This window comes from Poecilia reticulata, chromosome 20, assembly GCF_904066995.2.
Source record: "Poecilia reticulata chromosome 20, P_reticulata-male-v2, whole genome shotgun sequence".
NCBI lineage: Eukaryota > Metazoa > Chordata > Actinopteri > Cyprinodontiformes > Poeciliidae > Poecilia > Poecilia reticulata.
Genome location: NC_088849.1, coordinates 15,775,294 through 15,796,499, shown reverse-complemented (window position 1 = coordinate 15,796,499; position 21,206 = coordinate 15,775,294). Strand labels below are relative to the sequence as shown.

The 21,206-nt window shown below is 35.1% G+C and overlaps 2 protein-coding genes across 2 annotated transcripts; both read right to left on the bottom strand.

Annotated features, from left to right (window-relative positions):
* Nucleotides 1-9,399: 9,399 nt before the first annotated feature.
* On the bottom strand, nt 9,400-10,760 carry LOC145549375 (cystatin-A-like). Its single transcript, XM_081601595.1, has 3 exons — nt 10,417-10,760; nt 10,237-10,338; nt 9,400-9,681 (listed from the first exon to the last, which is right to left on the bottom strand). The coding sequence occupies exons 1-3, from the start codon at nt 10,492-10,494 to the stop codon at nt 9,523-9,525; spliced, it is 339 nt and encodes a 112-aa protein (XP_081457721.1). The 5' UTR covers nt 10,495-10,760; the 3' UTR covers nt 9,400-9,522.
* Nucleotides 10,761-17,928: 7,168 nt separating this feature from the next.
* LOC145549374 (cystatin-A-like) lies at nt 17,929-19,284 on the bottom strand. Its single transcript, XM_081601594.1, has 3 exons — nt 18,941-19,284; nt 18,762-18,863; nt 17,929-18,210 (listed from the first exon to the last, which is right to left on the bottom strand). The coding sequence occupies exons 1-3, from the start codon at nt 19,016-19,018 to the stop codon at nt 18,052-18,054; spliced, it is 339 nt and encodes a 112-aa protein (XP_081457720.1). The 5' UTR covers nt 19,019-19,284; the 3' UTR covers nt 17,929-18,051.
* Between the last annotated feature and the right edge of the window lie 1,922 nt (nt 19,285-21,206).

The window sequence follows — 21,206 nt, the reverse complement described above, 5'->3', positions numbered from 1 at the left end:
GTTTATGTGAGGGCATTATATCAAAAATGTAAATGGGAGTTCTGTGTATCTTTCCTTAGGTTGCACTGATGGATGTAGATTGCGACCAGAAGTGGCAATTTTAGGATATGTTGACATTTATATTTACATTTAGTAGCGGTCAATTTTCTAGTTTAACACTATGGGAAGTAAAATGAACAATCTTCAGTGTTGACATTTTATTCTATCACCGTGTCCAATCTGTGATTTTACACTAATTAGGGTACTTCTATAACTCTTTGGTGTTAATATTATCACCACAGAAAATGTTTTTAACACAATGGAGTAAGAATTTTGACTCTTTCAAAGTGTTAATTTACACTGCAGCAGTGGTTACATATAAACTCTGCATGAGTGTTTATTTTAACTCTGATAGTGTTAATCTGCACTTTCAAATTTGCTGTGCAGCATGGTCAAACGTTATTGTAAGTAGAAACTTCATCTCATGATTATTTTAATTGATTAGGAAGACAGAAAACAGTAAGATTTACAGTTTTTCTGATTTCGCAGCACTTATAGATCCTGTCTTCACCAACGTTCGAACTGAGCAGAACTTAGAAAGATGAAATAATAACTGTGCTGCTTCACAAGAGCTCTGAAGATTAAACATATGAGACAAATTCAAGGCCTCAAGATTTGACTATTTACTAGAAAGTTACTAACTACAGTCTAGTGAATCAACAAATGAAGGGAATATCTGAATTGGATGGTTGATGGATACATACAATGTCTGGTGATACATGTGATACAATGGTTCTCACTTTATTTAATATCTTCTTCACTGTTTCATTCTTAATGTTATAATTAACTGTATTGTAGTTTTTTTCTTGGGAATTGTGTTTACAAGATTTATTGTAGACTACTCTTTGAACAACCTGACTTATAAGATTTACACATTAATTTCTCTTTCAGATCCTAAAGTATTTTGAATTTGAATTGAATTTGAATTCAAACACCTGAGACAAATATCCTGCATAAATTTTGTTTATTGAGCCATTTTATGACATTTGACATCTCGAGTGATACAGAGTTTTGACTCACCTGTATTATAACCGAGTATTGTTGCAGTAATCTTTCTCATAACAATACAAAGACAGTTTTCTTTGAAGCAGCTGTCTGGAGGAAGCTGGATCAGGTAGTATTTTCACTTTTGAAGGGCTTGAACGGTTTGAGGGGATCATCTCGGTGGTGGCCATCCTGCACTCCCTCAAATTTAGTTTCAATTGTGTTCCCCAGCGGAAAGCTTTGGAAGACCTGCAGGTGGACGTAATCGTTTTCTCCCACCTGAACTACAGAGAGAAGAGAGAGGAAATCATTTCTTAACAGGATTGGGAATGTATTGTTGCACATTTCCAGCCAAATTTATTTGAATCATGTTTAGTGTTTTAGATCATTATTTTTTTTTAATATCTTACAATAAAGCTTTCAGTCTGTTTCTTACAATAAAAGGATCTTAACGTTTCCTTCTTTCTGTTTTTTTGATGCAATATTTTGATCTCATGTTAGTTTTAATCAATATATCTTACTACTATATTGCAGTTATGAAGTACAGTAAAGGCATTTGATTATCATTAACATCTTGGAGAAGTTTCCTCCTTTATACATTGAGTTTTCTGATACAGTAAAGTTGCTGTGTAACAAATACCAACAAAAACAAAGAAGAACAGATAAACATGTTTTGCACTATCATTAAATGGCAGCTATATATTGTTCACACTGCATGGTCTTAAATATTACACTGCTAAAAAATAAGGGAACACTTAAGTGTTCCTTTATTTTTTTTGAGTAGTATAGTATATAGAATCCTTGCTTATTACCTTGATGACATAGTTTTTACCGTTCACAAGTTGTTCCCGGTATTCAATTGGTTTGATTCATTAAACTTTCTCTTGGTTGTGTCCTCTGAAATCTTCCACAGCTGTGGGAAAATCCCATAAAAGAAATGTTAGAACGAATTCTTACAGGGAAACATTTTAAACAATGGAGAAACTCACCCAACTAGTAAGCATAGTAAATCCCCATGAGTGGGCTTGGTCTCTGACCATCCTCCAGGCATATTTCCTTCACTCATTACTGCTTTTAATAGAGAAGAAAAGTATCTGCTGCTATCAGGCTCAAAAGCTGAATCAGTTAGTTTCCAAGCTTATTTATACTGTAGGTGTTGTGCAACAGACTAGAAGGTGTTCCTGAGCTCCATGGGTGGAGCTCTGTGGTTTTGTAACATTTCTTCACAGTTTTCCTATTTCCAGTTAAATTTTACTAAGCTTTAGCACAAAGGCTTGTTAGTGCAATACAGTTCATAATATTTGTAGTACAAAGACAATGTCACTTATTGAATTGTTAAATTAAACTCTAGTTTCACATTCTGAGTTTTGATTTTCTGAGCTCCCAGTTAGAATTGCAGCAAAATCTGCTTGAAGTGGAATTCAGACTGGGAGTTTCTAATGCTACCTCAAATGTAAGAGTACTGAAGTATAGTTATTTCTAGCACTTAACATTTAAACACAATGGCAAGTTTTTCAAACTTAAACTAAATGTGCTCTAATCAGCCCTCCCAAGTAGATAAATAAAGATAGCACTGTTAGTACAAACACATGGTTGGGTTTGTTGCATTTCAGGACAAGTTTCATTAAAAGAAGTTGTCAGTTTCTCTTTATGTATCAATAAATACCTAATCTCTTCCAGGTGCCATCAGTGATGAGTATAACTGTACTGCTGTACTGTATATCCTTGCAGCGAACTCATCGTTGAAACAACACCGTCATCATTCATCTTTAGGTCTGAATACTTGAACTGGAATGATACCAGAGATGCAATCAGATCAAAAGGGCACTTGCTGCAAGGTTAACTCCATGCTGTTTCATTTTGGTCTTTGTCTCTACTTGTACCATTGGTCCTCATTCACCACTCTGACACAACCCTTCATCTCCTGTGTTATGTTGCTTTCATTATCCAAGACATGTATCTATTAGTTATGCCAAGTACCTATTTAGAAAAAGCCAAAACTACCTCACCATCTGCCGACTTCAGCCTCTGTGGAAATACTCACCTCCATGGAACTCCACCAACTCATCTACAGAAAAATTAATATCATCATATCCATTACACTTATTTCAATAATGACTCCACTGTTGTCCTGAGTGAATCCTAGATTTGCCCTCCGAAAATGGAGGGAGGAAGTATTTTCTAATTTATTGTGTAATGTAAACATTTTAAACTATCATTAGGCTTCTCGATCTGTAATGGTTGCCAGCACTAGATTAGACCAGTGATACATATTTGAATTTACAACTGCAACTCTGAATGAGCGGATTTGACAGATGAAGAAGTGTTGAAAAATACAATACATTTAAATGAAATTCCAAACTTTTGTTGTTGTTTTTTTTCAGTTTGCTAAGTGCAAAGAGGGTGTAAATCAATATCAGAACTTTATGTTATTATTTTGGAAAGAAATCTTTGATTTACCATTATACAATGTGTATATTTTACAATTACATACACACCACTTGTCGGCACAGAATCTTGGTGTAAGAGTTAAACTGTATCAAAAATTATGATGTCAGCAGTAAATTGTTGATGATCAGCAAAGGAGCTGAATAGCCTGTACAACTTTAAAAGAAGCTATTCCTTTCTGTCAGTGATCATCCTCTCCATTCTGAGGCTCTGCTTACATGACAATGTCTTCTGGTGAAAATTGAAGAGTTTGGCTGCATTTGTACTGTTCATTTACACTAAACAGCAAATGTTTTCTGTAGACAACGAACAATGTGAGAATGAGTTGTGAGATTCACCTTTCACCTCTGGATTGTGCTGTGGAGACCTTCTCTTCAGGCTGGGATTAGCTGAGGTTGCTAGGCAACGGACTGGGCATCCTTAGTGCTGCTAGTTTGAAAAAGTGACTGCCTGCTGATTTGTGACGCTACATTCCAGAGGTTTAGAAACATTTTTTTTACCAAGATTTTTATTTTGTAACTGTCATCATGTTATAATGTTATTCCCTCATCAAAATCCATCATTTGTACTACTCACTCTGCACTATTACAGTTTAGATTATTTAATACAGCCATCGTTATTTATTGAAGATTTTACATTTCCAAACACAGATCTAATGTTTGTTTCGTTTTGTACGTTTGGAAGCTCATTCCCTCTCACATAACCGGAAAGCCGGGGAATGGTGGCGCTTTGACATTTCTCTGACATTCCGAAAAATATGGTTTACTATTTTGCATAATGGTTATACTTGGCCTATTAACACAATTTGAAACTGGTGTGTAGTTTATAATGTGCACTTTAGCTCAAGTTGAAAGTGAGACTGAGGGGGCGGAGTCTTGCTGCTACGCCGTAACAAACTAAACGTAAAAAGAGCTATAAGGCTATGGACCCTATGGTTTAACGGATCGATACTCGCGGATGAAAAATCGATACCTTCCGAGGTCAGAAAATATCGATATATATCGCCGAATCGATTTTTTTATACAGCCCTAGTTTAGAGTATATTTGTACTACTCTGCACTATTACAGTTTAGATTAGGTAATTAGGTAAAATTGTATTCATAAACACATTCTCAAAGACTGATGTTCTAAAGAGCTTCACTAAAGATGCATCCCAACAATTCACAGGAATCTTCTTTGCTGCACTGAGTAACGCCCAGAAGGCTAAGCTCTGATCTCATCAGGAGTCGTGATAGGCTCACTGGTTCTTGCACTGCGCTAAGGTCAAAGGTCAACTTTGACCTGAGCTACAGGTAGACATCAAGTCTTGCCTTTTAGCTTTATTTAGAGTCATGATGGTTTTAGTAAAGAAAGTTGCAGACAAAACTACTTAGTCACCTTGTCATTTTAAAACTACTATGAATGAACAGAGAATAGCATCATCTGTTTGTTTTTAGGTTAGCTAAGATTAGTGAAGGCCTTTTTCGGCTAGGGTTAAAAATGTTTGTGTCATGTTAAGCTAAGATTTGGTTCGGAACTGTTTTCCAAGTGGCAGAAAACAACATGACTTTTGAAGCTACCGGCAGCTGTTGAACCTTTTGTTGGTTGTGACAAAAAAATCACTCTGACTGACAGGTGACCTGCCAACACATGCAGAGGATCTCAACGTTCTGAATAACTTAATGCTAAACCGACCATTTCTCTGGAACTGTAGCAGCTTTCAGTGAGAAATTTAAACTGTTCACCAGAACTGAGTTTTAAAACATTGTGACCAGACAGGAGAACAAGTTCACCACTCCTCTATCAACACCACTTTTATGATGCTGCCTACAGACAACTTCCCACATGGCCATATCAACAACTCCCACTGCTGATTGATCTTTAGCTGATTCACAAAGAACAAGATTTCAATCTCTTGATGTATCAGTGGGTCAGTCACAACAGACAAGTGGTGGTGGATTTCCTGACCACCACCAGCAGCAGGCCTGGGTTCTTCTCTGTCCTAGGATGTTAACATAATAAAGACCTCAGGTTGATGCTTTTTGAATTGTGACTTCATTTAAGAAAGCTTGCAGGAGTTTACCTGATGAATGGTGTTTAAAGTTTATTTGGTTTGTCAAACATCTATGTTCCATGGGGAATAGATCAATACTTGATTTCAAAAAGCCCCTAAATATTAATATATACACCAAATCAGACCCATTATTGTTTTTCTTTTGCAGCTAGACCTGTCTCCTCTTTGTATTGTTGCATCTTCTATATAAGCCAGTGAATATTAAAGCTCAAAGCAAAATTAAGGGTAGTAATTGATTCCAGTAATTGCTTCAAAGTAATAAAATGTCATTCCAAACTATGGGAAAATTGTAGCTACTTTATGTGTGGAAACACAAGAAGCTGTTATGGTTGCCCAACACATTCTTTGGTAACAGAAGTCTGTTATGTTGTTTACCACTGAAATACACCCACAGGAAATATTTCCAAAGAAAAGTAAGGTGTGACAGTTTTTCTGTCATAAATATTAGATTGAAGAAAAATATTGACGGTTACCTTATGAGAGAGAATTTCTCCTGGCTTCTTCTGTAAAACTGTCAAATGCTGACATGGTTTAACTTTAGAGCATGAGAACATAAACCTACAAAATGGGCTGCATTTAGTTCTGAGTAATCTGAAGAAAACTTTAATAGAAAATAGATGAGCCACTTTAGGATGGTTGGTACCATTTCAGATAAAATGTATGTCCAGGTAGCACCAAGGAAGCAGGAAAGGTGCTTGATAACAAGTAAAGACAAGGCAAGTTTAGTTGTATAGCACATTTCAGCAACAAGACAATTCAAAGAGCCTTACATGATGAAAACGCATATTTGCATCCCCTTAAAAAAAAAAGTTAAACATTAGAAGATAGAAAATAAATATTGATTATTCTTGTTAATATTAATTGAAAGTAACTCGACTCAAACAGGTTTTTAGGCTTGATTTAAAGGAATGCTGTGTTTCAAACATTTGTGATTTTCTTGAAGTTTGGTCCAGATTAGTAAAGCGTAAAACTGAATGCTGCTTCTCCATCATTGGTTCTGATTCCGGGAATACAGAGTACACTAGAACCAGAAAACCTGAACAGAGAGCTTCATCCACTCAACAGTCAACATTGTCCCTAAGAATAAAAGAAAAAGACTTTTCTTTTACTGAAGAACATAGACTTGAGAGATTTCACAGTCATATCAACCAGTTCAGACTATTTAATTTTTCCAAGTGTCTCTATTGTTCTATTGGATTTCATGAGGTCAAACTTGGTTATTGTGAAGGAGATTGTACGTTAGAGATTCTTCCTGAGAGAAAAATGCTGTCCCTCTACCATCTGTTAGTCAGCTTTAATAAAATGCACTTTCAAGGACTTGCATCCAGTCAGATGAGTTTTGAAATGACCATTACCATTGTAATGTTTATCTTACAAAAGTTACACTCCAAAACAAACAAACGGCACTGAGCCCAGAGGAGCGACTTGACTGAGTAAAGACATTTGCAACGGAAATCAATGTTCCTGCCAGCAATGATACTGTGGATCATTAATGCTTAGAATAATTAATTTGCAAAAAATAAAATCAGCAACTTGATAATGTTTGTTTATGACGACTTCCAATTTATCCTTTGAAAATGAGAAATATTGACATGTTGAAAACTGACATGGAACATTATTTAAAACTAACACCAAAGAAGTTGAATTAAAAAAATCTGTTTTGTACAACTAACTCACGCAAGTTCATTTTATTCTCCCATCCAGTTATTGTCAATGCCCAGTTATCTGTGTATGGGCAGCTGTGTGTCTCCAGCAGACATTGGGTCAATGGGTCTTTGATCTAAACTGTCCAAGAGACATTATTTACTGTAGTTTGAAAAGCTCCAGGTTTCAACATATTTAATTGAGTTATTAAGAATTTGTTGTGTTTTACCTTGGATTCACTTTGCTTACATTAGCTATAAATATTGGCAGATTTAATTCTTACATGCTTCCATGAAATCTTGTTTAATTGTGAGTGAAATAAATGATGCTGCTACACTGGTTAACTTGAGACACCACAGAGGAATTATTTCAGTTGTTCTTTATCGCCCATCTAGCGGATAAACATTGATTAAACTAAGTCTGTTTTTACAGATCCAGCAATAGGCCAAAGTGTAACTTTGGGAAATTCTAGAAAGAACCATCCATCAATTCACGTATACTCTGCTTATCCAAAACATAGTAATAGGTCCAGAAGGAAGACCACTCCCTCACACCACCACCACTGTGTCTGTAATTAATGTATCATCTGAAATGTTTATGACCGTTTAATTCTGTTTTGTTCCCTGTGATCACTAAATGGCAGCTGCATTAGAGCATAAAACATATTTAATTTTCATCACACTTAAAAGAGTTTCTTTGCTTTTAACACCAATAGTAATATTGAACATCTGGTTAGTAGACCAATTTTGCTTCTGGAAGAATCTGACCACCATTTTCTTACTCTTTATATATTTATACATTTATTACATTATATATTTGTAGATTTTTACGCAATGCCCCAAACGCAATATTCCAGCATCTTAATTTTTTTTTCATTTTACACTCAGGCACATAAAACATATTTTCATATTTTGTCAATGAGCTCCCTGTTTTCTATTATTTTTTGTTTGTCTATTTGAGAGACGGTATTTATTTTCTTGTATCAGATGTTGAGACAACATTTGAGGTTCACCTTCAGGATTCGAATGTTAATCAAATGCACATGTTTTAAGTTGTTAGACCGTAAGACTTAAATATTTTGAGCCCTTTGATTTTGAGATTTATTATGGTACAGATTCACTCATCTGTGTTGTGCCTGGTGCCTGTGTTTTCTGGATAAGTTTATGTGAGGGACATTATATCAAAAAATGTAAAATGGGAGTTCTGTGTTATCTTTCCTCTAGGTTGCACTGATGGATGTAGATTGCGACCAGAAGTGGCAATTTTAGGATATGTTGAACATTTATATTTACATTTAGTAGCGGTCAATTTTCTAAGTTTAACACTATGGGAAAGTAAAAAATGAACAATCTCAGTGTTGACATTTTATTCTATCACCGTGTCCAATCTGTGATTTTAACACTAATTAGGGTACTTCTATAACTCTTCTGGTGTTAATATTATACACCACAGAAAAATAGTTTTTAACACAAATGGAGTAAGAATTTTGACTCTTTCAAAAGTGTTAATTTAACACTGCAGCAGTGGTTACAATATAAACTCTGCATGAGTGTTTATTTTAACTCTGATAGTGTTAAATCTGCACTTTCAAATTTGCTGTGCAGCATGGTCAAACCGTTATTGTAAGTAGAAACTTCATCTCATGAATTATTTTAATATGATTAGGAAGACAGAAAACAGTAAGATTTACAGTTTTTCTGATTTCGCAGCACTTATAGATCCTGTCTTCCACCAACGTTCGAACTGAGCAGAACTTAGAAAAGATGAAATAACTAAACTGTGCTGCTTCACAAGAAGCTCTGAAGATTAAAACATATGAAGACAAAATTCAAGGCCTCAAGATTTAGACTATTTACCTAGAAAGTTACTAACTACAGTCATAGTGAATCAACAAAATGAAGGGAAATATCTGAATTGGATGGTTGATGGATACATACAATGTCTGGTGATACATGTGATACAATGGTTCTCAACTTTATTTAATATCTTCTTCACTGTTTCATTTCTTAATTGTTATAAATTAACTGTATTGTAGATTTTTTCTTGGGAATTGTGTTTAACAAGATTTATTGTAGACTACTCTTTGAACAACCTGACTTAATAAGATTTACAACATTTAATTTCTCTTTCAGATTCCTAAAGTATTTTGAATTTGAATTGAATTTGAATTCAAACACCTGAGACAAATATCCTGCATAAATTTTGTTTATTGAGCCATTTTATGACATTTGACATCCTCGAGTGATACAGAGTTTTGACTCAACCTGTATTATAACCGAGTATTGTTGCAGTAATCTTTCTCATAACAATACAAAGACAGTTTTCTTTGAAGCAGCTGTCTGGAGGAAGCTGGATCAGGTAGTATTTTCACTTTTGAAGGGCTTGAACGGTTTGAGGGGATCATCTCGGTGGTGGCCATCCTGCACTCCCTCAAATTTAGTTTCAATTGTGTTCCCCAGCGGAAAGCTTTGGAAGACCTGCAGGTGGACGTAATCGTTTTCTCCCACCTGAACCTACAGAGAGAAGAGAGAGGAAATCATTTTCTTAACAGGATTGGGAATGTATTGTTGCACATTTCCAGCCAAAATTTATTTGAATCATGTTTAGTGTTTTAGACTCATTATTTTTTTTTAAATATCTTACAATAAAGCTTTCAGTCTGTTTCTTACAATAAAAAGGATCTTAACAGTTTCCTTCTTTCTGTTTTTTTGATGCACATATTTTGATCTCATGTTAGTTTTAATCAAATATATCTTACTACTATATTGCAGTCTACTGAAGGTACAGTAAAGGCATTTGATTATCATTAAACATCTTGGAGAAAGTTTCCTCCTTTAATACATTGAGTTTTCTGAATACAGTAAAGTTGCTGTGTAAACAAATAACCAACAAAAACAAAAGAAAGAACAGATAAACATGTTTTGCACTATCATTAAATGGCAGCTATATATTGTTCACACTGCATGGTCTTAAATAATATACACTGCTAAAAAAAATAAAGGGAACACTTAAGTGTTCCCTTTATTTTTTTTGAGTAGTATAGTATAATAGAAATCCTTGCTTATTACCTTGATGACATAGTTTTTACCGTTCACAAGTTGTTCCCGGTATTCAATTGGTTTGAATTCATTAAACTTTCTCTTGGTTGTGTCCTCTGAAATCTTCCACAGCTGTGGGAAAATCCCATAAAAAGAAATGTTAGAACAGAATTCTTACAGGGAAACATTTTAAACAATGGAGAAACTCACCCAACTAGTAAGCATAGTAAAATCCCCATGAGTGGGCTTGGTCTCTGACCATCCTCCAGGCATATTTCCTTCACTCATTACTGCTTTTAATAGAGAAGAAAAGTATCTGCTGCTATCAGGCTCAAAAGCTGAACATCAGTTAGTTTCCAAGCTTATTTATACTGTAGGTGTTGTGCAAACAGACTAGAAGGTAGTTCCTGAGCATCATGGGTGGAGCTCTGTGAGTTTTGTAACATTTCTTCACAGTTTTCCTATTTCCAGTTAAAATTTTACTAAGCATTAGCACAAAGGCTTGTTAAGCTGCCAACTACAGTTCATAAATAATTTGTAGTACAAAGACAATGTCACTTATTGAATTGTTAAATTAAACTCTAGTTTCACATTCTGAGTTTTGATTTTCTGAGCTCCCAGTTAGAATTGCAGCAAAAATCTGCTTGAAGTGGGAATTCAGACTGGGAAGTTTCTAATGCTACCTCAAATGTAAAGAGTAACTGAAAGTATAAGTTATTTCTAAGCACTTAAACATTTAAAACACAATGGCAAAGTTTTTCAAACTTAAAACTAAAATGTGCTCTAATCAGCCCTCCCAAGTAAGATAAATAAAAGATAGCACTGTTAGTACAAAACAACATGGTTGGGTTTGTTGCAATTCTCAGGACAAAGTTTCATTAAAAGAAAGTTGTCAGTTTCTCTTTATGTATCAAATAAATACCTAAATCTCTTCCAGGTGCCATCAGTGATGAGTATAAAACTGTACTGCTGTACTGTATATCCTTAGCCAGCAGAAACTCAATCGTTGAAACAAACACCAGTCATCATTCAATCTTTAGGTCTGAAATACTTGAACCTAGGAATGATACCAGAGATGCAATCAGATCAAAAAGGGACACTTGCTAGCAAGGTTAAACTCCCATGCTGTTTCATTTTGGTCTTTGTCTCTTACTTGTACCATTGGTCCTCATTCACCACCTCTGACACAAACCCTTCATCTCCTGCTGTTATGTTGCTTTCATTATCCAAGACATGTAATCTATTAGTTATGCCAAAAGTAACCTATTTAGAAAAAAGCCAAAACTAACCTCACCATCTGCCGACTTCAGCCTCTGTGGAAATACTCACCTCCATGGAAACTCCACCAACTCATCTAACAGAAAAAATTAAATAATCATCATAATCCATTACACTTATTTCAATAATGACTCCACTGTTGTCCTGAGTGACATCCTAGATTTGCCCTCCGAAAATGGAGGGGAGGAAGTATTTTCTAATTTATTGTGTAATGTAAACATTTTAAACTATCATTAGGCTTCTCGATCTGTAATGGTTGCCAGCACTAGATTAGACCAGTGATACATATTTGAATTTACAACTGCAACTCTGAATGAGCGGATTTGACAGATGAAGAAAGTGTTGAAAAATACAAATACATTTAAATGAAAAATTCCAAACTTTTGTTGTTGTTTTTTTTCAGTTTGCTAAGTGCAAAGAGGGTGTAAAAATCAAATATCAAGAACTTTATGTTATTATTTTGGAAAGAAAATCTTTGATTTACCATTATACAATGTGTATATTTTACAAATATACATACCACACCACTTGTCGGCACAGAAATCTTGGTGTAAGAGTTAAAACTGTATCAAAAATTATGAATGTCAGCAGTAAAATTGTTGATGATCAGCAAAGGAGCCTGAATAGCCTGTACAACTTTAAAAGAAGCTAATTCCTTTCTGTCAGTGATCATCCTCTCCATTCTGAGGCTCTGCTTACATGACAATGTCTTCTGGTGAAAATTGAAGAGTTTGGCTGCATTTGTACTGTTCATTTACACTAAAACAGCAAATGTTTTCTGTAGACAACGACACAATGTGAGAATGAGTTGTGAGATTCACCTTTCACCCTCTGGATTGTGCTGTGGAGACCCTTCTCTTCAGGCTGGGATTAGCTGAGGTTGCTAGGCAACGGACTGGGCATCCTTAGTGCTGCTAGTTTGAAAAAGTGACTGCCTGCTGATTTGTGACGCTACATTCCAGAGGTTTAGAAACATTTATTTTTACCAAAGATTTTTATTTTGTAACTGTCATCATGTTATAATGTTATTCCCTCATCAAAATCCATCAATTTGTACTACTCACTCTGCACTATTACAGTTTAGATTATTTAATACAGCCCATCGTTATTTATTGAAGATTTTACATTTCCAAAACACAGGAATCTAATGTTTCGTTTCGTTTTGTACGTTTGGAAGCTCATTCCCTCTCACATAACCGGAAAAGCCGGGGAATGGTGGCGCTTTTGACATTTCTCTGACATTCCGAAAAATATGGTTTACTAATTTTAGCATAACTGGTTATACTTGGCCTATTAACACAATTTGAAAACTGGTGTGTAGTTTATAATGTGCACTTTAAGCTCAAGTTGAAAGTGAGACTGAGGGAGGCGGAGTCTTCCTGCTACGCCGTAGACATTAAAAAGCGCTATAAGGCTATGGACCCCTATGGTTTAACGGATCGATACTCGCGGATGGAAAATCGATACTTTCCGATGTCGGAAAAAAATCTATATATATCGCCGAATCGATTTTTTATACAGCCCTAGTTTAGAGTATAATTTGTACTACTCTGCACTATTACAGTTTAGATTAGGTAATTAGGTAAAATTGTATTCATAAAACACATTCTCAAAGACTGATGTTCTAAAGAGCTTCACTAAAGATGCATCCCAACAAAATTCACAGGAATCTTCTTTGCTGCACTGAGTAACGCCCAAGAAGGGCTAAGCTCTGATCTCATCAGGGAGTCGTGATAGGCTCACTGGTTCTTGCACTGCGCTAAGGTCAAAGGTCAACTTTGACCTGAGCTACAGGTAGACATCAAGTCTTGCCTTTTAGCTTTATTTAGAGTCATGATGGTTTTAGTAAAAGAAAGTTGCAGACAAAACTACTTAGTCACCTTGTCATTTTAAAAACTACTATGAATGAACAGAGAATAGCATCATCTGTTTTGTTTTTAGGTTAGCTAAGATTAGTGAAGGCCTTTTTCGGCTAGGGTTAAAAATGTTTGTGTCATGTTAAGCTAAGATTTGGTTCGGAACTGTTTTCCAAGTGGCAGAAAAACAACATGACTTTTCAAGCTACCGGCAGCTGTTGAACCTTTTGTTGGTTGTGACAAAAAAAATCACTCTGACTGACAGGTGACCTGCCAACACATGCAGAGGATCTCAACGTTCTGAATAACTTAATGCTAAACCGACCATTTCTCTGGAACTGTAGCAGCTTTCAGTGAGAAATTTAAACTGTTTCACCAGAACTGAGTTTTAAAACATTGTGACCAGACAGGAGAACAAGTTCACCACTCCTCTATCAACACCACTTTTATGATGCTGCCCTACAGACAACTTCCCACATGGCCATATCAACAACTCCCACTGCTGATTGATCTTTAGCTGATTCACAAAGAACAAAGATTTCAATCTCTTGATGTATCAGTGGGTCAGTCACCAACAGACAAGTGGTGGTGGATTTCCTGACCACCACCAGCAGCAGGCCTGGGTTCTTCTCTGTCCTAGGATGTTAACATAATAAAGACCTCAGGTTGATGCTTTTGAATTGTGACTTCATTTAAGAAAAGCTTGCAGGAGTTTACCTGATGAATGGTGTTTAAAGTTTATTTGGTTTGTCAAACATCTATGTTCCATGGGGAAATAGATCAATACTTGATTTCAAAAAGCCCCTAAATATTAATATATACACCAAATCAGACCCATTATTGTTTTTCTTTTGCAGCTAGACCTGTCTCCTCTTTGTATTGTTGCATCTTCTATATAAGCCAGTGAATATTAAAGCTCAAAGCAAAATTAAGGGTAGTAATTGATTCCAGTAATTGCTTCAAAGTAATAAAATGTCATTCCAAACTATGGGAAAATTTGTAGCTACTTTATGTGTGGAAACACAAGAAGCTGTTATGGTTGCCCAACACATTCTTTGGTAACAGAAGTCTGTTATGTTGTTTACCACTGAAATACACCCACAGGAAATATTTCCAAAGAAAAGTAAGGTGTGACAGTTTTTCTGTCATAAATATTAGATTGAAGAAAAATATTGACGGTTACCTTATGAGAGAGAATTTCTCCTGGCTTCTTCTGTAAAACTGTCAAATGCTGACATGGTTTAACTTTAGAGCATGAGAACATAAACCTACAAAATGGGCTGCATTTAGTTCTGAGTAATCTGAAGAAAACTTTAATAGAAAATAGATGAGCCACTTTAGGATGGTTGGTACCATTTCAGATAAAATGTATGTCCAGGTAGCACCAAGGAAGCAGGAAAGGTGCTTGATAACAAGTAAAGACAAGGCAAGTTTAGTTGTATAGCACATTTCAGCAACAAGACAATTCAAAGAGCCTTACATGATGAAAACGCATATTTGCATCCCCTTAAAAAAAAAAGTTAAACATTAGAAGATAGAAAATAAATATTGATTATTCTTGTTAATATTAATTGAAAGTAACTCGACTCAAACAGGTTTTTAGGCTTGATTTAAAGGAATGCTGTGTTTCAAACATTTGTGATTTTCTTGAAGTTTGGTCCAGATTAGTAAAGCGTAAAACTGAATGCTGCTTCTCCATCATTGGTTCTGATTCCGGGAATACAGAGTACACTAGAACCAGAAAACCTGAACAGAGAGCTTCATCCACTCAACAGTCAACATTGTCCCTAAGAATAAAGAAAAAGACTTTTCTTTTACTGAAGAACATAGACTTGAGAGATTTCACAGTCATATCAACCAGTTCAGACTATTTAATTTTTCCAAGTGTCTCTATTGTTCTATTGGATTTCATGAGGTCAAACTTGGTTATTGTGAAGGAGATTGTACGTTAGAGATTCTTCCTGAGAGAAAAATGCTGTCCCTCTACCATCTGTTAGTCAGCTTTAATAAAATGCACTTTCAAGGACTTGCATCCAGTCAGATGAGTTTTGAAATGACCATTACCATTGTAATGTTTATCTTACAAAAGTTACACTCCAAAACAAACAAACGGCACTGAGCCCAGAGGAGCGACTTGACTGAGTAAAGACATTTGCAACGGAAATCAATGTTCCTGCCAGCAATGATACTGTGGATCATTAATGCTTAGAATAATTAATTTGCAAAAAATAAAATCAGCAACTTGATAATGTTTGTTTATGACGACTTCCAATTTATCCTTTGAAAATGAGAAATATTGACATGTTGAAAACTGACATGGAACATTATTTAAAACTAACACCAAAAGAAGTTGAATTAAAAAAATCTGTTTTTGTACAACTAACTCACGCAAGTTCATTTTATTCTCCCATCCAGTTATTGTCAATGCCCAGTTATCTGTGTATGGGCAGCTGTGTGTCTCCAGCAGACATTGGGTCAATGGGTCTTTGATCTAAACTGTCCAAGAGACATTATTTACTGTAGTTTGAAAAGCTCCAGGTTTCAACATATTTAATTGAGTTATTAAGAATTTGTTGTGTTTTACCTTGGATTCACTTTGCTTACATTAGCTATAAATATTGGCAGATTTAATTCTTACATGCTTCCATGAAATCTTGTTTAATTGTGAGTGAAATAAATGATGCTGCTACACTGGTTAACTTGAGACACCACAGAGGAAATTATTTCAGTTGTTCTTTATCGCCCATCTAGCGGATAAACATTGATTAAACTAAGTCTGTTTTTACAGATCCAGCAATAGGCCAAAGTGTAACTTTGGGAAATTCTAGAAAGAACCATCCATCAATTCACGTATACTCTGCTTATCCAAAACATAGTAATAGGTCCAGAAGGAAGACCACTCCCCTCACACCACCACCACTGTGTCTGTAATTAATGTATCATCTGAAATGTTTATGACCGTTTAATTCTGTTTTGTTCCCTGTGATCACTAAATGGCAGCTGCATTAGAGCATAAAACATATTTAATTTTCATCACACTTAAAAGAGTTTCTTTGCTTTTAACACCAATAGTAATATTGAACATCTGGTTAGTAGACCAATTTTGCTTCTGGAAGAATCTGACCACCATTTTCTTACTCTTTATATATTTATACATTTATTACATTATATATTTGTAGATTTTTACGCAATGCCCCAAACGCAATATTCCAGCATCTTAATTTTTTTTTCATTTTACACTCAGGCACATAAAACATATTTTCATATTTGTCAATGAGCTCCCTGTTTTCTATTATTTTTTGTTTGTCTATTTGAGAGACGGTATTTATTTTCTTGTATCAGATGTTGAGACAACATTTGAGGTTCACCTTCAGGATTCGAATGTTAATCAAATGCACATGTTTTAAGTTGTTAGACCGTAAGACTTAAAATATTTTGAGCCCTTTGATTTTGAGATTTATTATGGTACAGATTCACTCATCTGTGTTGTGCCTGGTGCCTGTGTTTTTCTGGATAAGTTTATGTGAGGGACATTATATCAAAAATGTAAAATGGGAGTTCTGTGTTATCTTTCCTCTAGGTTGCACTGATGGATGTAGATTGCGACCAGAAGTGGCAATTTTAGGATATGTTGAACATTTATATTTACATTTAGTAGCGGTCAATTTTCTAAGTTTAACACTATGGGAAAGTAAAAAATGAACAATCTCAGTGTTGACATTTTATTCTATCACCGTGTCCAATCTGTGATTTTAACACTAATTAGGGTACTTCTATAACTCTTCTGGTGTTAATATTATACACCACAGAAAAATAGTTTTTAACACAAATGGAGTAAGAATTTTGACTCTTTCAAAAGTGTTAATTTAACACTGCAGCAGTGGTTACAATATAAACTCTGCATGAGTGTTTATTTTAACTCTGATAGTGTTAAATCTGCACTTTCAAATTTGCTGTGCAGCATGGTCAAACCGTTATTGTAAGTAGAAACTTCATCTCATGAATTATTTTAATATGATTAGGAAGACAGAAAACAGTAAGATTTACAGTTTTTCTGATTTCGCAGCACTTATAGATCCTGTCTTCCACCAACGTTCGAACTGAGCAGAACTTAGAAAAGATGAAATAACTAAACTGTGCTGCTTCACAAGAAGCTCTGAAGATTAAACATATGAAGACAAAATTCAAGGCCTCAAGATTTAGACTATTTACCTAGAAAGTTACTAACTACAGTCATAGTGAATCAACAAAATGAAGGGAAATATCTGAATTGGATGGTTGATGGATACATACAATGTCTGGTGATACATGTGATACAATGGTTCTCAACTTTATTTAATATCTTCTTCACTGTTTCATTTCTTAATTGTTATAAATTAACTGTATTGTAGATTTTTTCTTGGGAATTGTGTTTAACAAGATTTATTGTAGACTACTCTTTGAACAACCTGACTTAATAAGATTTACAACATTTAATTTCTCTTTCAGATTCCTAAAGTATTTTTGAATTTGAATTGAATTTGAATTCAAACACCTGAGACAAATATCCTGCATAAATTTTGTTTATTGAGCCATTTTATGACATTTGACATCCTCGAGTGATACAGAGTTTTGACTCAACCTGTATTATAACCGAGTATTGTTGCAGTAATCTTTCTCATAACAATACAAAGACAGTTTTCTTTGAAGCAGCTGTCTGGAGGAAGCTGGATCAGGTAGTATTTTCACTTTTGAAGGGCTTGAACGGTTTGAGGGGATCATCTCGGTGGTGGCCATCCTGCACTCCCTCAAATTTAGTTTCAATTGTGTTCCCCAGCGGAAAGCTTTGGAAGACCTGCAGGTGGACGTAATCGTTTTCTCCCACCTGAACCTACAGAGAGAAGAGAGAGGAAATCATTTTCTTAACAGGATTGGGAATGTATTGTTGCACATTTCCAGCCAAAATTTATTTGAATCATGTTTAGTGTTTTAGACTCATTATTTTTTTTAAATATCTTACAATAAAGCTTTCAGTCTGTTTCTTACAATAAAAAGGATCTTAACAGTTTCCTTCTTTCTGTTTTTTGATGCACATATTTTGATCTCATGTTAGTTTTAATCAAATATATCTTACTACTATATTGCAGTCTACTGAAGGTACAGTAAAGGCATTTGATTATCATTAAACATCTTGGAGAAAGTTTCCTCCTTTAATACATTGAGTTTTCTGAATACAGTAAAGTTGCTGTGTAAACAAATAACCAACAAAAACAAAAGAAAGAACAGATAAACATGTTTTGCACTATCATTAAATGGCAGCTATATATTGTTCACACTGCATGGTCTTAAATAATATACACTGCTAAAAAAATAAAGGGAACACTTAAGTGTTCCCTTTATTTTTTTGAGTAGTATAGTATAATAGAAATCCTTGCTTATTACCTTGATGACATAGTTTTTACCGTTCACAAGTTGTTCCCGGTATTCAATTGGTTTGAATTCATTAAACTTTCTCTTGGTTGTGTCCTCTGAAATCTTCCACAGCTGTGGGAAAATCCCATAAAAGAAATGTTAGAACAGAATTCTTACAGGGAAACATTTTAAACAATGGAGAAACTCACCCAACTAGTAAGCATAGTAAAATCCCCATGAGTGGGCTTGGTCTCTGACCATCCTCCAGGCATATTTCCTTCACTCATTACTGCTTTTAATAGAGAAGAAAAGTATCTGCTGCTATCAGGCTCAAAAGCTGAACATCAGTTAGTTTCCAAGCTTATTTATACTGTAGGTGTTGTGCAAACAGACTAGAAGGTAGTTCCTGAGCATCATGGGTGGAGCTCTGTGAGTTTTGTAACATTTCTTCACAGTTTTCCTATTTCCAGTTAAAATTTTACTAAGCATTAGCACAAAGGCTTGTTAAGCTGCCAACTACAGTTCATAAATAATTTGTAGTACAAAGACAATGTCACTTATTGAATTGTTAAATTAAACTCTAGTTTCACATTCTGAGTTTTGATTTTCTGAGCTCCCAGTTAGAATTGCAGCAAAAATCTGCTTGAAGTGGGAATTCAGACTGGGAAGTTTCTAATGCTACCTCAAATGTAAAGAGTAACTGAAAGTATAAGTTATTTCTAAGCACTTAAACATTTAAAACACAATGGCAAAGTTTTTCAAACTTAAAACTAAAATGTGCTCTAATCAGCCCTCCCAAGTAAGATAAATAAAAGATAGCACTGTTAGTACAAAACAACATGGTTGGGTTTGTTGCAATTCTCAGGACAAAGTTTCATTAAAAGAAAGTTGTCAGTTTCTCTTTATGTATCAAATAAATACCTAAATCTCTTCCAGGTGCCATCAGTGATGAGTATAAAACTGTACTGCTGTACTGTATATCCTTAGCCAGCAGAAACTCAATCGTTGAAACAAACACCAGTCATCATTCAATCTTTAGGTCTGAAATACTTGAACCTAGGAATGATACCAGAGATGCAATCAGATCAAAAAGGGACACTTGCTAGCAAGGTTAAACTCCCATGCTGTTTCATTTTGGTCTTTGTCTCTTACTTGTACCATTGGTCCTCATTCACCACCTCTGACACAAACCCTTCATCTCCTGCTGTTATGTTGCTTTCATTATCCAAGACATGTAATCTATTAGTTATGCCAAAAGTAACCTATTTAGAAAAAAGCCAAAACTAACCTCACCATCTGCCGACTTCAGCCTCTGTGGAAATACTCACCTCCATGGAAACTCCACCAACTCATCTAACAGAAAAAATTAAATAATCATCATCATCCATTACACTTATTTCAATAATGACTCCACTGTTGTCCTGAGTGACATCCTAGATTTGCCCTCCGAAAATGGAGGGGAGGAAGTATTTTCTAATTTATTGTGTAATGTAAACATTTTAAACTATCATTAGGCTTCTCGATCTGTAATGGTTGCCAGCACTAGATTAGACCAGTGATACATATTTGAATTTACAACTGCAACTCTGAATGAGCGGATTTGACAGATGAAGAAAGTGTTGAAAAATACAAATACTTTTAAATGAAAAATTCCAAACTTTTGTTGTTGTTTTTTTTCAGTTTGCTAAGTGCAAAGAGGGTGTAAAAATCAAATATCAAGAACTTTATGTTATTATTTTGGAAAGAAAATCTTTGATTTACCATTATACAATGTGTATATTTTACAAATATACATACCACACCACTTGTCGGCACAGAAATCTTGGTGTAAGAGTTAAAACTGTATCAAAAATTATGAATGTCAGCAGTAAAATTGTTGATGATCAGCAAAGGAGCCTGAATAGCCTGTACAACTTTAAAAGAAGCTAATTCCTTTCTGTCAGTGATCATCCTCTCCATTCTGAGGCTCTGCTTACATGACAATGTCTTCTGGTGAAAATTGAAGAGTTTGGCTGCATTTGTACTGTTCATTTACACTAAAACAGCAAATGTTTTCTGTAGACAACGACACAATGTGAGAATGAGTTGTGAGATTCACCTTTCACCCTCTGGATTGTGCTGTGGAGACCCTTCTCTTCAGGCTGGGATTAGCTGAGGTTGCTAGGCAACGGACTGGGCATCCTTAGTGCTGCTAGCTTGAAAAAGTGACTGCCTGCTGATTTGTGACGCTACATTCCAGAGGTTTAGAAACATTTCTTTTTACCAAAGATTTTTATTTTGTAACTGTCATCATGTTATAATGTTATTCCCTCATCAAAATCCATCAATTTGTACTACTCACTCTGCACTATTACAGTTTAGATTAGGTAATACAGCCCATCGTTATTTATTGAAGATTTTACATTTCCAAAAACACAGGAATCTAATGTTTCGTTTCGTTTTGTACGTTTGGAAGCTCATTCCCTCTCACATAAC